Source organism: Pyxicephalus adspersus, chromosome 6 (assembly GCF_032062135.1).
Source record: "Pyxicephalus adspersus chromosome 6, UCB_Pads_2.0, whole genome shotgun sequence".
Taxonomy (NCBI): domain Eukaryota; kingdom Metazoa; phylum Chordata; class Amphibia; order Anura; family Pyxicephalidae; genus Pyxicephalus; species Pyxicephalus adspersus.
Genome location: NC_092863.1, coordinates 105,028,614 through 105,046,276, shown reverse-complemented (window position 1 = coordinate 105,046,276; position 17,663 = coordinate 105,028,614). Strand labels below are relative to the sequence as shown.

General features: G+C 44.9%; 1 protein-coding gene across 3 annotated transcripts in view; it reads left to right on the top strand.

The window, feature by feature from the left end:
• The window catches only part of CNTFR (ciliary neurotrophic factor receptor), a 283,316-nt gene that overhangs the window by 242,333 nt on the left and 23,320 nt on the right, over window positions 1-17,663 (top strand). For all 3 annotated transcript variants that reach the window (XM_072413594.1, XM_072413595.1, XM_072413596.1), the window contains 3 exons: window positions 1,023-1,140; window positions 2,031-2,197; window positions 8,126-8,289. In XM_072413594.1, the coding sequence (XP_072269695.1) occupies window positions 1,023-1,140; window positions 2,031-2,197; window positions 8,126-8,289 (449 nt within the window). The remainder of the gene's footprint in view (window positions 1-1,022; window positions 1,141-2,030; window positions 2,198-8,125; window positions 8,290-17,663) is intronic.

The following is a 17,663-nucleotide window of genomic DNA, read 5'->3' as shown; positions in this document are numbered from 1 at the left end:
CACTTATAGGAAGTGGGGCCACATTGCCACATTACTTGGGGCAGTTTTAGGCAAAATAATAAGTGAGGGCCCCAAATGCACAGCCTTCTATCTCCCTGCACTTTGGCCATTTTGTCAGTAGGGGGCCTGAGAAAGGTGGGGAGCAATTTCCTATTTTTCCCCAGTCCAAAACCGGCCCTTAAGGAAATGTAACAGGAAGTGGCGGAATTCTATATACAGTTTGTATTTCCCATCTCTCATCAGGAGAGAGGGGTAAATCTCCTTCTACCTTATACTGGGGCAAATATGTCCCCTGTTACCTCCTAGCCAAAAGTGGACCCCTATGCTGAACTGGCCTGGATGGTGGACCCTGTTGACGAAGGTTTGGGGACCCTGCACCTCCATGTCCTCCCCTAACACTTTACCTACTGTGGGGGGAAAGAACCCTTTTCCGCCCCAATGGCAGCTGAATGAACTCCCCAGATAAATATACCCCCATGTTGCCTTTTCCTAATGGGATCGGCGGATATCATTAGCTGTAAGAAAAGCATCCGGCGTGTTTTTACATTTAATTCTCTGATTAATTTCACCATTAGAGGCTCGCATTCCATCCGCCATTTCCTTAAACAGTCCCTTCCTGCGCTGATGGTGATCTCATCTGTCCTCCATCCGCACTGGATGTCCCTCTGTCCATTGTAGGCTCTTGTTATAAAGGTCACCTTGCTTTGTAATCTTCCAATATGGTGTCCAAAATGTGACTCCCCCCTCCCAATGTTATTTTTTGTAAATAATTTTATTATCATATTAAGTAGAATAACATTTATCATACATGAAGCTGATTTTACTGTCAGTTACATAGTTAGCCTCTAGAGGGCGCACTTACAAAGCTTTGCAGGTAATAGATAATATAGGCAAAGCAAACAAAAAAATTATAAAAATGTGAAAATCTTATAATTGTATCATTTGTGAATAGAAAACTGAATATTGTAATTTTTTTTATATGATGTAAATTTTAATATTTATATGTTATGTTGCTTTTGCAGATACTCCCAAAGAACCATCACTAATGTGTCGGTCGAACAATTACCCCGCCTCTTTCTACTGCAGCTGGCACCTCCCGAGTCCCACCTACGTTCCCAATACCTTCAACATCACTGTCATGTAAGTTGGTTGCAGGCTGTGGGGTAAATTGAAAGGGATTGATATATTAGGGCCCAGGGCCCCTGTGAGTTTTTTTAAATGGCCGTAGGTCAAGTAGGCCAATCACTCCTACCTGCAGCCATTCAAACTAAAAAATTGAATTAAAAGCTGAAAAATTGCCATTGGCTTACTGGTTTCCCCCCAGCTGCCTGCTGTGCGACTTCTCTAAGGTGGGGTTTGGCATGACAAGTGCACTGATTGGCTGATCAGAAAGAGGCAGCCAATCAATGCCTCAATGGGAGTAACAGATAAGCAACGGATGGTTAAGCAAGAATCTTCTGAAAATGGGCTGACCACCCCAAAATACCAAAAATAATTGAGAATCTGTATATGCATTGCGATCATGTGATCAAGCAATCCCCCACAGTGCCAGCTATAGATGCATTTCATTTACGGCAGCTGGGATGGCTATTTCCATATGTGGTAGAAAAATTAATTTTTGAATTTGGTTTTGGGTACAGTATTTAAAATTTTGAGATTTTTATCTGTCCCTAAGAGAGATTCATCCTCACTTCCTGTAGGGGGCACAAACAGCTATGAAACTGACGTTCTAACCCTTGTCCCTAAATCTCCTTGCCATAACCCTAATGTTAACCATCTTGGAGGTATAGATTACCCACACTCAATCGGGTGGATCCAGGGTCACATGGGATCAGAGGAACTGGATTAAATAACTGAGGACATCTAGTGGCAGTAAAAGGTTCTACCACTAGATGCAAAAGCTCCAAATCTGTTGTTGAATCCAATCACCAAAATATGAGACAGCAAACATGTCAGGTTTTTAAGGTCACATTTACTTTTTTCACAGAGATGTTAACCTTCAATTAATTTCTCCTGTGTTGTATTTCCAGGCACGACACAAAGCAGCTCTTCTGTGAGAAAGACCCGTACCCCAAAAACCGGTGTCACATAAAGTATAGCCACCTCTTCTCTACGCTTAAGTACCGAGTGACGGTCGTGGTGACCAATCCACTGGGAAGAAACTCCACCACCATCAGCTTTGATGAATTTTCTATAGGTAAGTTTTAAGTTTTATTTTTTGGGTGGGATCTTATTTGAGTCAATACACTTCTTATATCATTCTTTAATATAGAAAATACTTTTTCATTTCAATAGACAGGTGCTTTTTCACTTTATTTTCATATGTTAACCAGGCTATTCTTAACTGTTTTGCTCAGGGGAAAAAATGTTTATAGAGCTCAATAGCTCAAGCTCACAATGACTCCTCCTCTTTCCCTGGCTTTCATAAGGACAGACTTTCAATTAGAGAATGGCAGTCTGAAAGCAAACAGCGTATTTTGTATTTTCCTTGTATTACCTGAATACATGCCCACCCACGCCTGTCCCTTACATCTAGCTAGGTAAACCTCCATATAACCTCTTCTGATGAGGGAGACCAATGATTTCTTTCTATTATCTGCTGGTCTGTGCTGTTCTCCCAGACAGTCTTGGTACCACGGTTCAGTGATGTCACAATATGAGACTAAACGACCCCCTGTGGACACAGACACAGTTTTTTTATATCAGTGTATATAGCCCAGTAAGTGCCAATATAAGGGGACCACCCTCAACTGACCACTAATAAAAAGGGGTCCTTCTCCATTAACCACCAATAAAAGAGGACCCCACTTACAGCTATTAAAAATGGACTATTGACTACCAATGTTAAAGAACAAAAACAAAAAATATCCATTCTGGGTATAATATACACTACATTACCCAAAGTTCTCTATTATAATATCTACACCTATACCTATAATGCTGACTTACCTTGATCTACAGATATAATCCTTGCAGCAGCCTGGGAACCCGAGACCTAAACATTATTTTAAGGGTTCCTCCATAGTAAAAAATCACCAGAGGAGCACTAGACATTCTTTCCAATAATATAGGAAGGCATCCATCATGTAATTTCAGCCAAATTATTTTCTGTTGTATTAAATGTTTTAAAAGAAACAATCTAGAATGATTGATTCTTTATCAGCGTGTTGTGGATGGCGCCCCCTACCTGCAATGGGCTGCCACATACACTGGCACCTGGGAACAGATGTTTAGGAAGGTCACTTATCCATGGGTATCATTCACCCAGCTGGGACACTTACAGGAATGCAGCTGTGGCCAGGGAACGATCACGATCAATCACGGTGAGAAACGGAGGGCCGGATCAAAGCAGGAGAGGACGAATACCAGGCCAAGTCCGCCATGATGTCAGACACCTTGTCCTAAGAACAACTTTGCAGTTTTAATTGCATTGGCTTCTGGTCCTGCTGGCAGCGCTCATGATAGCGGGGCGCCAGCAAAATTAATTAAATTGGAAAGACGGGGAAAGCAGAACATTTGGACATGGCTGTAAAGGATGAGGATCACTGACGGTCTGGAGTTCATCCTTCACCGTCCACTGTGCTGCCTGATGTCCAGGAACCTGAGACGGCCTTAACCTGTTCATGTCTGCAGGAGAAGCAATGTCCTATAATCACTCAACATTATTATATATTTATAAAGCTCTGACATATACCATAGTGCTGTACAGAGAACACTGAGTCAGTCCCATCAGTCTCTGTACAGAGGAGCTGACACTCTAATATCCCCCACAGTCACACACTATTATTATACATTTATATAGCTCTGACATTTACCATAGTGCTGTACAGAGAACACTGAGCCAGTCCCATCAGTCTCTGTACAGAGGAGCTGACACTCTAATGTCCCCCCACCTTTGAAGTGAAAAACATTTTACAGAATTCAGAGCTGATATTTATCATGTAACAACAAAGTTGACAAACAAGCAGATGTGGCGATTTCTCAACGTGGGCAGACAAGTGCAGATGATGGAGCATGTACCTCCCTGCTAATGGGAAACACATGAGCGAGTGAGGAGGGTGCGGCTTTATACCTTAGGCTGTGTGTGGATGGGAGACTGACGGTGTGCAGTACCTTCTAGTCCCAGGAGGGGGCGTACTCAGAATATATTCCACCTTTAGCCCAGAATTAAATAGGGCCCAGCATCAGATATTTATTTCTTTTTAATAATGAGATTTATTCTGTGAATATTTTACACAGAACACATTTAGAAGTTGAAACTTTCCCTTGACTTCCCTAGCTGCATGCTTGTTTTGTGTTGATAACTGTCCTTAACTTTCCTAATGTGACCTAACATGCTTAACTTTTCACAAGTTCCCGCAAGGTGGGCTGTCAATCAATGTCTCCTCTTGCCTATTATGTGTCACTGCTCTCTATGTGGGTCAAGGACCAGGTGGAGTCATTAGAGACGGAGCACATAGCTGTTGGTTTAAAAAGTCAGCATTTGCATATCAGTACAATGCTGGTTCTGCTTCAAAATTTCCCCAGCCTTCCCTCTATCCTTGAGGTCTCCATTTGAAAAACTTATTTTTTTTATTTTGAAAAGTTTTCCTGACCAATTACATCACAGTTCTTTGCAGTTCCTCGGGGGCGGTTCTTACTCTTGTATTGGGCAGCAGTGCAATGCCATGAACCCGTTTGTGTAAATGAAGTCTCCTAGGGGGCGGGTCAATGACTGCCTATGCTTAGAAGAAGGAGGTGGCTTTTTGCTAGATAGCATCTAGCAGCATCTAGTGGTGGAAAGGGGTTACTGCAAAGGATGGCTCCAAAATCGAGGTGAATATGGCAAAATCTCATAAATTAGGCTCTTCTATTTTGTATTTGTAAAGGAGTTTTTCCAGAATGAACTCAGCAATGGCAGCCCCAGGCCCTATGGCACAGGTTAGAGATTAGTGACAGGTTCTCTTTAGGCTCAGCAGTGGTAGATCGTTGCGGTATGGATCGGGAGATACGTTTCGGTAGCTGACGCGTAAGTCTCTTTAAAAGTTTTTTGGCTGCCTGCAGGGTTTCCGGCTCCAGCAGTAATCATTTTCCAGCAAGATTCCATTTTTTTGGCACCTGACACATAAGAAAGAAACTTCACTTCTGGGGAATCGGAGCGCTTTGTTGTGATTGGCTGACAGCATAGCAGAGAGCAGCGGGAGATCAGCACGGACAGCTAATTGGAATCTTTGGGAGTATTGCCTGTCTGGCGTCCAGTCCCTGAGCAGAGGGGAAGATCCTGCCGGACGTTTCACTTCTCGTCTTGTCTGTCCGGCTGTTCAGGGATTCTGCGAGTTCTCTGCTCTGCTGATGATTTTATATTTTCACTTAAAGAGGACCTGTCACTCCTCATTATGGCATTCTCTGATTGTACTGATTGGCCGGGTTCAGAGCCAACCGGTGAATGTGGTCAGGGGCCATTCTGGTACCAGGAAGGGGCCCCTTTATTTCAGACAAGCGTGACAAATGTTGTGGCCCCTGAGAACATTTATCAGTCGGCTCTGAACCCAGCCAATCAATTCAATCAGAGGATGCCTTAACAGTAATAGACCCCCCAATGACCCGCACACCCATTGTACTAAACTTTTATATGACCCTAATCCTGCCTCTGCCCCCGACACTAATAGCCCCTGTAATCTTAACACTTACCCTCCTATAATAACCTTTTCTGTACCCCTGACACAAATGACTCCTGTACTTCTAACAATTACCCCACATGCTAACCTTTTCTATTCCCCTAACCCTATCTGTAACCCTGATACTAACCTTCAGATACAACAGTAATAGCCCCTATAATCCTCAAACTACCCCCCCTTCATAACTAACCATAATCCTGCCCCCAATACTAAACTTCTTTGTTACCCCAACACTAATAGCCCCTGTAATCCTAATTCTACCCCCTAAAACACTAAACCCCCCCAATTCTAACCTTTTTTATACCCCCAATCCTATCTGTAACTTCAACACTAACAGCCCCTATAATCCTAAAAATAACCCCCCCCATAACTAATCTTTTCTATACCCCTAATCCTATCTGTGACCCTGAAACTAACCTACCTTGTTACCCAAAAACTAATTGCCCCTGTAATCCTAACAGTACCCCCTATAACACATTATCCCCCCATACTAACCTTTTCTCCTTTTCTATTCCCCCAATCCTTTCTGTATTTTCAAATCTAATAGCCCCTGTAATCCTAACCACTAAGCCCCCCCCCCCCTCAAAACCTAACTAACCTTTTCTATAACCCTAATCCTACCCCCAACACTAACTTTCCTTGTTACCCCAACACTAATAGCTCCTGTAATCTTAACACTTACCCCCCCCCCCCATTCTAACCTTTTTGTACCCCTAATCCTATCTGTAACCCTGAAAATAACCTCCCTTGTTACTCCGCTAACAGCGCCTTTATTCCTAACACTACCCCCCATACTAACCTTTTCTATACCCACAATCATGCACCCAAAATTATTGTTACTTGTTACCCCAACACTACTCCTTCCTATAACACCAACCACTCCTATAATACTAACCCCTCTATACTACCCATTGAACCCGTAATCCTGTCTATGACCCTAACACTACCTTTCTTGTTACCCCAACACTAATAGCCCCTGTAATTCCAACACCATGAGCCACTACACACACCGCCCCCATACCAATCTTTATACTCCTAACCCTGCCTATACCTCAAACCTAATCCTTAATGTATTTCAATGAGAATGTGTTGCACCTGGCAGGGTCACACATAGATGAACCCAGGTACTAGGATGGAGGTAAGTAGTTAGGCTGGTGGGACAAGATGTGGGGGTTGGAGAATTTAACGGACAGCTTCACTTATATAGTAAAAAGTTTTTGAAGAAAACATTCACCATAATATTACCCCTGTACCAGCGATCAACCCAGATGGGTTCCTCCAGGACTGACCACTTTTCAACCCTCAGGGTCAGACTGTAGACCACCAGAGAAGGGTAGGAAGGCCCACCAGGACACATAACGTTACTGGCCCAGTGCCAATATTTTATGTAGGGTTGAAAGGCCAGGGACTCGTCAGAAGGTTTTTGAAGGTACATGAATGGGGTCCATTAGGGGAGGTTGGAAAATGGGCACGCCAGAACATGGATTTTGAATGGAGGTGTATGAATGGAGCCCAAGAGGGATTTTTTGAAGGTACATGGGAGGTTCACCAGAGGAGGTTCATAGGTGGGCCCACCAGAACACATAGCTTTCCTGACCCAGTGTAATTTTACTGGAGAAGCAGGGGCCAGGTGGCCACCAAAGGGCACAGGAAATATTTTTAAGGTGTATGAATTGGGCTATTCGGGGATTTTGGGGAGGTGGAGGAGGATGGACTTAATTAGGTCATAGGAGGAGGTATTAATGAATGAGACTAATCTCAGCACGTGACAGGTCCTCTTTAATCATTGTCAACCTTGGCCAGCATCAATCGTCCTCTGTTTGCCCCCGCTTCACCCGAATCGGAGATCCATCATTTTATCTCCAGCATGACCACAGATACCGTCAGTAAATCTAAATTTAATTCCCTCCGATGGCCCAGCTAGATTACACCAGACGATGTCTGCATGGTGTTCCCTCCGCCTCCCAGCGTAAATTCATCGGGAGTTTTGGCTTTGCCAAAAATTCTGGTTTTACCCATTGCTTACCCCTATCACAACTTTCTCTTTTCTTTTTTTGTTATTTTCAAGTCACATGACCGGGATTTTGTGAACATTGCATTGAGTACATTCATCCTGTCCGCACCTGGACTACACCTGCAGACAAGGACTGAGAACAAGGAACGTAGAGAGGAGAACCTGTGAGGAAGATAAGATTTATACTCCTAATTCAGGTCACAGAAAGTGATAAGGATACAGCATTTGTGGCAGGATCTACTGTATGCCACATGTACTGGTGTCACTTTTATATATTAGGAGAGCAGCTAAGAATAGCCTGGTGAACGTAGTCACACCCACAGACCACACCCATGAACACAGTGGGTGCCACGCCCACTGACTTCTTTATATTTCATTATCAGACTTTATTGTACAATTCTATCTATGAAGGAGACGTCCCATGTTTGAAATGTTGGCTGTTTTGTATTTGCAGTGAAGCCGGATCCTCCAGAGAACGTGGTCGCCAAACCCGTTTATAAAAACACTCGGAGGTTAGAGGTCACATGGCAGACGCCGTCCACATGGCCGGACCCGGAGTCGTTCCCGCTCAAATTCTTCCTGCGGTATCGGCCGCTCATTCTGGACCAATGGCAGCACGTGAGTATGACTAATGGCGCCATCTGTGTGATGTTGGGAGCATGTAAGGGGCAATTTTCAAACTGGCCACCAGTGTAAGGGCCATTCTACCCAAAGACTCCAATCTAAGGGACACTCTTCCTAATAATCACCAATTTAAGAGGCATTTTACCCACTGACCATCAATGAAGGGGGCATTCCTCTCACTGATCCCCTATATAAGGAACATTCTTCCCATTGGCCACCAATGTAAGGGCTATTCTACCCAAAAACCCCAATGTAAGGGGCATTATTTACACTGACCACCAAAGAAGGGGCATTCATCTAATTGACTCCAATTTAGGAGGGATTTTACCCATTGACCCCAATGTAGGGGGCATTCTTTTCACTGATCCCCAATTCCAACGAACATTCTACCCACTGTCCAAAATTTATAGGACATTCTTCCCATTGACCACCAATTTACGGGCTATTCTACCCAAAAACCCCAGTGTACGGGGTATTCTTTACACTGACCTCCAATCCAAGGAGCATTCTACCTATTGACCCCAATGTAGGGGGCATTCTTCCCACTATTCATTAGTGTAGGGGGCATTCTTTTCACTGATCACCAAAGAAGGGAGCATTCTTCTCACTGACAACCACTGAAAAAGGCATTTTACCCACTGACCACCAATGAAGGGGGCATTCTCCTTATAGGCCACCATTGAAAGGGGCATTCATCTAATTGACTCCAATGTAAGGGGCATTCATTGCAGTGACCCCCAATGGAGGGGACATTCTTCACACTGACCACCAATATCAGGAACATTCTACCCACTGACCACCAATTTAGGAGGCATTTTACCCATTGACCCCAATGAAGGGGGCATTCTTTTCATTGATCCCCAATATAAGGGACATTCTACCCACTGTCCAGAATTTATGGGACATTCTTCCCATTGACCACTAATTTAAGGGGCATTCTACCCAAAAACCCCAGTGTAAGGTGTATTCTTTACACTGACCTCAAATCCAAGGAGAATTCTACCCATTGACCCCAATGTAGGGTAAATTCTTCCCACTATTTATCAGTGTAAGGGGCATTCTTTTCACTGATCACCAGAGTAAGGGGCATTGGCCCAAATGACCATCAATGGGCATTCTTCCCAGTAACTTTAATGTAGAGAACATTCTTCTCACTGCCCACCAATGTGAGGGGTGGTGTTATTTGCCCTGACCACCAATGTAGGGGTATTCTACCCATTGGCTACCAATATAAAGAGAATTATTCCCACTGATCCCAATGTAAGGAATATTCATCCCACTGTCAGTATATATGTTTGCTTTGTGCGTCTCAATGCTCATTGCCCCCCTGTGCTCCCCCAGAAGTCACTCTTGCGGTCCATATTACGTGGCGCTCCATGTGACGGGTAAGTATCTGGCTCGGTGAATTCTTATTTCATTTCAGTGGAACGATTAGGAGAATCCATTCGGTTTCTGTTCCTCGGAATATTTCTGATTAATTCTCCCTTTAATTCCATTCCGCTGCAGCAGTCTGACGCGGTAATGGCCGCACAACGCAGCGTGGAGACGGCAATGTTAGGAATAACTGGAAGTGGTGATTGGGGGATTGGTGATTTATGGCGCCTCCTGGCTTCCAGAAACTCTAATGTCAGCACTTCATTTCATGTCACTGGCTGGGAAGTGACGGATTTGTTAGAAGCCATATTGGCACCGGTCGTCTTATTCTACGGGGAGGAATTTTCATGGAGGACTACAAGTCCCAGTGAGGTGACACTTTAAACTCAAATGTGTGTAAACCCCACAAACGCATCGTGTGGAATCTGAGAAGTTCCTTACCTAGAGCACTTCCTGTTGCAGGGTGACAACGCTAAGCCGCCGCCTGGCAATTTGCTGCAGTGTTGTCAGACATAGCATTGAGGCAACGCTGCTATCTGGTTCTCCAATACAGAGATGCCCCTTACTTCCTGTCCTACTGAGAACAGGTTAGCCAGACAGGAAGTGAGGAGAGCTGCAACAGGCACACCACAGGGGCAGGGTGATGGATCTCTATGTATTCCTATGTACTGCACTATGTTATTTCTATGTACATATATAGATGTATGTACTGCACTAAGGCGTATGTTACCCCGATGTACATATTTGGAAGTATGTACTGCGCTATGGCATATGTTACTACCAAGTACATAAATGGGCGTACACACTGCGCAATGGTATATGTTAATCCCATGTACATATACAAGTGAATGCACTGTGCCCTGGCGTATGTTACCCATATATACGTATATGAACGTATGCACTGCGCTATGGCGTATGTTACCACCATGTACATATATGGACCTCCCCTAAGTGATCCCAGTTCTTTCACATTTGTATGTCACATGCTCCTCCTCCCAGGAACTGCAGCTCCCAGTGGGAGGGGTCAGTGGTGCCAAACCAGACAGCAGTGGGCGGGGGAATGGGAGTGGTCAGAGGTTGATTGACAAGCTACAGATTTGTAAATCAGTGATGACAATATTAGGCATATGGCAAATCAATGAGAAGCCCTATAGAGACCCCCATGTACATATATAGAAATTTGGACTGCGCTATGGCATATGTTACCTCCATATACATATATGGACGTATGCCTTGCGCTGCTGCGTATGTTACCCCCTTGTACATATATAGAAGTATGTACTGTGCTATGGCGTATGTTACTTCATGGTACATTATTGGACGTATGTACTGCGCAATGGCATCTGTTATCCCCATGTACATATATGGATGTATGTACTGTGCTATGGCGTATGTTACCTACATGTACATATGTGATGAAGACGATTTCTGGCACCCCCCTCACCCCCCCTATTCCTTGGGACTAATTACCCTGCCATTCCCCGGCCATCTCGGTGGCCCCATCATTCCAGCAATGTCAGCGGGGACACAGGGAGGAGGAAGCCGGAGGATGAGGGCAGCGCTTACGGAAATTAATCTGCACTATTCATGGGCCGCCATCGATCGGGAAATGCATTACCCCTCCCCCGCTCATGGCGGGCTGCCTTCTCTCACCTCCGACCACTGATTCAGCACCTGCCGCAGACAAGGTGCGCGTGAGCGTCGCAAGAAGGTCACTGCATTGTCTGCCGGGGACACGACAAGCATTTGTACTGAAGAGAAATGGCTCGGTGACAACAGCAGCTTCTCCTGCCTTAAAGGGGAGCTCCGTCTTAAAGGGAACACGTTCCTCTTTTCCTATAGGTCAGAGATTAAAAAATCAGCACTGCTTCCTCCTCCACATTCTGGTGTCTGCCAGAGCTGTGTAAATCTCAGGACAGCAGTCTCTTATTCTGTGAATTTTGTGTCCCCGGGAGGCCAGGACTCTCTGTTCAGTATTGTCGGGGACACGGGGAAATCTCTTTTAATTACATCATCAAGATCTGTATTCATCCAAACATTCATCCATCCAAGTAAATATTTTGCTTCCAAATATAGCAATTCACCTAATACGTTTCGATACGGGAAATTAAGCGGCAATCGCGGCGTGAAACGCGTGTCCTCACAGCCAAGCGTCATCACTAATGAGTCATCTTAGACGATGATGGCCCAGCTCCGAAGACTCTCTAAAGAGGACCTGTCACCAGCTGCCTGTAGAGCCCAATGGAAGCTTCCAATCTGTCACAGATTGGCCAGCAAATCACATCCATCGCCCTTCCAGGTTCCTTCACCACCCCACCATCAGATCATCACCGCCTAAATTTCTTTGCCTGGATTTCCAGCAGAATCAACAGGCATCTTTTAAAACAGACTAAAAGCCCCATAGGGTTCTTCTCTTATCCATATTTACTAATCTTATCATTACCAGGGGCAGAAAATCCAATTTTGGGTTTGAGAAGAGCACCTCTTAGTGGTGGAATGAAGGAATTACATGAACAGGATTGGAGGGGTCTATGTGAATCTACAGCAGCCGATCAATTGATCAATAATTTCTAATCCATTATTCTATATATCATTACTTATTTATTTTTTCAGGGGCAGACATAGGGTGGTGCAAAGTGTGCTACTACCTGAGGGCCCCCAGACCCTCCTCAGCAAAAGGGGACCCACATGGGTCCTAAGTCAATCCAACACAGGGGCCTAGCATTGGCTTTGTCCTCCATTACATCTATCACTTCCTTCCCTACATTCTAAAATACTGCAGGGATGATGGGGTGGCATGGTAGATCACATGGTCTTTTTCCGTAGATTGTCACTGGATAAGGGAGTAGGCGGAGCCTGCATATCTAATAAGTATTCATGGTTGTTCCGCCCCCTAGGAACACATAGATCCACAAGTATTGAACAATCATTTTCATGCTGAATACATTCCAAGACTCCCGTCCTAATTGGTTCTGGCAGGGAGGGGCTATTGGAGAAGGAGCACCAATGATAACGTGCGGAATTAGAGGACGCCATTGGAGAATATGCACCAGTGATAATGTGAGGAATTGGAGGACGCCATTGGGGAATGAGCACCAATGATAACGTGCGGAATTAGAGGACCCCATTGGAGAAGCAGCACTAATGAAAATGTGAGGAATTGGAGGACGCCATTGGGGAATGAGCACCAATGATAACGTGCGGAGATTAGCTGTGTATACATCGCCCCCCTGTGGCAGGGTCAATTACTGCAGGTGGATTGAATTATTGCCAGTGCTATGGCACAGAATGCCTGTGCCAGGGAGAATGAAATCTGCACCCTAGCTCAGTGGCCCTCTGGCAGTAGGTGACAAGGAGATGGATGCCGGGTCCGGCATGTTATTATGTCCTCCCGCTCGGCGTATTCTTTGGGTTTGCTTTGTACATTTGCCAGGAGTCACTCTTGTTAGCTGCGAGCGGGTTTCATGTTAATGAGGAATCGATGGCTAAAGCCATTAGCATCAGGGAGAGACAAAGGAGGGGGGGGGTGAGCTGGCCGCAAGATGGGAGGGGGGCAGCTCAGCTGCGGCTGAAAGTGAGCTCATGAAAACCCATCGAATGCTCAGGAAGAAAGAATGATGACAGATGGGAGATCACACAATTCACCCTGCCAGTGGCTTCATTTCCGAAAGGACGGAGCCATCTTTGTTCAGGAATCAGCCAGGGTCATCATCTACTTCCTACATCATACTGTTGTGCTTGTTGACTGATGTGCTCACCAATGTCTGACACAGATCAGCCCCTTGTGATATAAAGCTGTTGTAGTCTGATCACTGGAGAAGAGGAGACTGAGGAAATGCTTCCTCCTCCCTGCAGCAGACTAATGACTGAAGCTCAAGTGACCCCGTACTCCAATGACAATTTTTTCTGAGCTCCAGTGACCCCATTCTATAGAACCTCTGAGCTCCCTACTGGCTGTCATGTTCATTCTCCATAATCAATGGCTGCATGCTTGTCCCAGGTTTTATTTTCAGGGTGGTCGTCCCACTTCTCCTCATTCTTTCATCCAGATTCCATCTCCCCGCAGCGTTTTCTATTTCCACGCCTCCGATGCACGAATATTGGCGGTGTTATTGAGGGAATCATTCACCCTACAAAGGATTAATTTCCTGATTTTTTTTTCCTTTTTATCAGCCCACTGATCTGCTTAGTACACGGCGCTCCCTGGGCCCCCGATAATCCTTTGCTTGCTAATATTAGCCCCCGTCTGCCTTTGTCTCCCGCTGGTTAGATGGGGGGGACGCAAAAGGAATCCGCTGGATGATTTCAGGTTGGTTCACCAGATGGAAAAACATCTGCTGGGGAGATAATGGGTGGATTAACCCTTTCTGCTCCGCAGGGGCCCCGTGCCACGCCTCCGAGCTGCCAATCCTTAGACTACTTCATGGGGAGCGTTCCTATTGGCTGTCAGGTCGAGGAAGAAAGGAACTGATTGGCCAATTATTAAGGAAAGTTTAAACTGGACCTGTCATCTATACATTACAATAAGGTGTCACACTATTCATGTACTATGCATTGCTGCATGGTGCAATAACAGAAAGGCATGCAATAATGCAACGCAAGAGTGTGATGGAGCACTGATAGGGAGCTGCAGCCAATGCTGAGGTCTGGAGCAGCCCCTGGGTCAGGGTAGGTGCTAGCCAAGCTCACCCAATGATCAGGGTTGAATAATGGGGTTTATACAAAGCATCATAGGTAGGGGGCGCTGTTATGATTACATTTTTCCATATATGGACATTTCCTTCAATGCCATGATGGGAAATAGTAAAAATAATTATTAATAATAATAATTAATTAAGAAAAATTCTATTAGGCTCCCATAAAGCACTGGTGTGACAACACCCTACATCGAAGATACATTTGTGTATGAATTTGGTTTTACTCGAATACATAATTGATCTTTCAACCAAAAACTTGAGCAAAACCATCTTTCTTTCTCTTGTATTTCTTGTCTACTATGGAAGATACAAATGAACGACCTAGACTGCAACCAATGGGGTGCTGCTGTGTCTGATGGGTTTGCATGTAGACAGGTTCTCCATAGGTAAAGACCAAGTATCAGTAGCATCGATGACTCCACTGAAATGAAGGAGAACTGGAGCAGGTTCTGAGTGAGGATGGGTGCTGGCCAAGCTTACCCAGCATTTAGGGTTGTATATTGGGGTTTATATAAAGTATCACCACTAGGGGGCGCTGTAACCAATAAGTTGCTTTTTTTTTTTTGCCATATATGGTCATTTTTCTTTCTTAGCTAGGAATGATGAGAAATAAAAATCTCATTAGTCTTCCATAATACAGTGGGAGCTCTCCATACTCTGCTCCTTCATACTATATGGGGGTACGCAGACAGAACCAATTGAATCCATTCGGTATCAGCTGATCTGCAGATTGATGATCGATCACATTGATCAATCTCAGCTTCTTCAGTTTTTTTTTAAAGCCGTAATCTAGCTAGATAAACATTTTGGATTCATTGATTTTGCAGCACCAAAAACCATGCCCCCCCTTTCCTCCTCCAGCCGCACCTCCCAGACAGGGGGAACTATCTGTGATGGATTAAGTCGTAAAACACTGAAAATGAAATGAAATTATGTTTCATCTAATCTGCTCTAATTCAGCCAACGGCTCATCACAGACACATTAGTCACAATTTTCGGATTGTAATTCACCATTCTGAGCTTGTTATCCGCACAGATGGATCCGCGCCGCCACTCCGGAGAGACGACTCTAATTCACTCCGGCATCCCAGATGGGGAACACGTGGCTGAAATGTGGCGCTGGGCTCTGGGGTTCATTTCCCATCAAGGGAGGGGTCATGTGACTGGCTCAGTGTTTGTTGTACAACACTGCGGTATATGTCAGAGCTATATAAATGTATAATATTAGTGTGTGACTGTGGGGGACATTAGAGTGTCAGCTCCTCTGTTCAAAGACTGATGGGACTGGCTCAGTGACCTCTGTACAGCTCTGCAGTATATGTTAGAGCTATATAAATGTATAATAATAGTGTGTGACTGTGGGGGGACATTAGAGTGTCAGCTCCTCTGTACAGAGACTGATGGGACTGGCTCAGTGTTCTCTGTACAGTACTGCGGTATATGTCAGAGCTATATAAATGTATAATAATAGTGTGTGACTGTGGGGGGGACATTAGAGTGTCAGCTCCTCTGTACAGAGACTGATGGGACTGGCTCAGTGTTCTCTGTACAGCACTGCGGTATATGTCAGAGCTATGAGCAGAGTGTCAGCTCCTCTTCACAGAAACATTCTCTCTATTCCCCACTCCGACAGAACCGCCCGGGGCAAAGTCAGCAATTAAGAAAACATTTCACCAGAAGGCTTTATGAGGCTTCATTACACATTTGTAAAATTAATGAGCGTCTCCCCGGGGAGGGCCTTGTATGAGCGCAGACCCTTCCGTGTTCTTATGCGAGAAAACAAAAAAGAAAAACGCCTCCGGCTGATATTCGTTGTAAGCAGGCGTAAATAACAGTTTTTCTCGTATCGCTAATTATACGGCTGGGGTGTCGCTTTACATAATTAATAGGATAGCGATACTGAGAGGTGCAGGGTGTGGACCACCCTCCCAGAAATTATATTCTTGTTATGGGGCTGGCCCTCATAATGGGCACAGCAGAGGTACAGACCCAGGAACCCAGCACAGAGATGGTGGGGATCCCTCATAGTGGGCACAGCAGGGGTACTAGGATGGTGGGGACCCCTCATAATGGGCACAGCAGGGGTACGGGGCAGGTGGGGACCCCTCATAGTGGGCACAGCAGGGGTACTGGGATGGTGGGAACCCCTCATAATGGGCACAGCAAGGGTACAGATCCAGGGACCTGGCACAGAGATCGAGGGAACCATAGCGAACCATAAATCTCATCCATCAGAGAGTTCGTAAATCATATTCAATCATCCTATACCAAAGATTTCTCCATCCTCCATTATTGGGTTTTTATTAATTGGTGCAGACAGGACAGCACTGTGCAAAGAGAACCTGTAATACTTTTTAATTTTTGAAAAAAAATCCTTCTGATGCCGATATCATGAGCCAGGAAATCCTTATCTGCATCTCTTTGATCCGTTTCCATTCCGAAGCCTCACTGGCTGAAATTCTGCAATGTGTGAGATCCAAGCTGATCTGTTCGGAGCTGTAGATTCTTCCCAGAGATTGGCACTGGGTGCCGCCATATTGGATTTGATGTTAGCGCCCCCAGCAGACTGAAAGCTGATCCTTAATTTATATGGATTGATATGGACATTTATTTACACAAATGCAACACCACAATGTTGCAATGAACTGAAACCACAAGAAACATTGCCCAGTTCTTGGGTTTATTGGGCAACACTGCTGGCAGGAGCCATTTCTCTAAATTGGGGACTTAATTTTGGCCACAGCCCCATACAGATATCAGATGTGATCAGGTGATCAATATTGGAAACAATCTTTTTGGACATTACCAGAGGCAGATGAACGAATGAGCACTGTTCTGTTCAATGGAGAGTGGAAGACGAGTACCTATTGTGCTTCCCTCCATAGGGGTGCACGACGATGGTTTCCAATCAGCCATTCATCAATCTGCCATGATGGATTGAGGAATAACCTCAGGGGACTTTTTTACACGTCAGATTTTTGCAACCATTCATCTCTGGCGGCAATAATCTGATGGGTGTACGTACCTTATGCCCCAGCGGTTTCCATTTCCATGTCTATTAATTCTTTCGGAGGAAGGGCCGGTTTGCATAAAGCAGTGTTGCCCAACACAAGAACACAATTTGTTCCTTGGTTTCAGCGTTGCATTTGTGCACAGAACATAACATAAATCATTGGCTACAGCAGACCTTCCATGTAAATGAATGATGAGCTGATGAATGCTGACATCACATCCAATATGGCGGCACCCAGAATCACTCTTAAGGCTTTAGGATGTCCACACAATGGCGGCAAATAC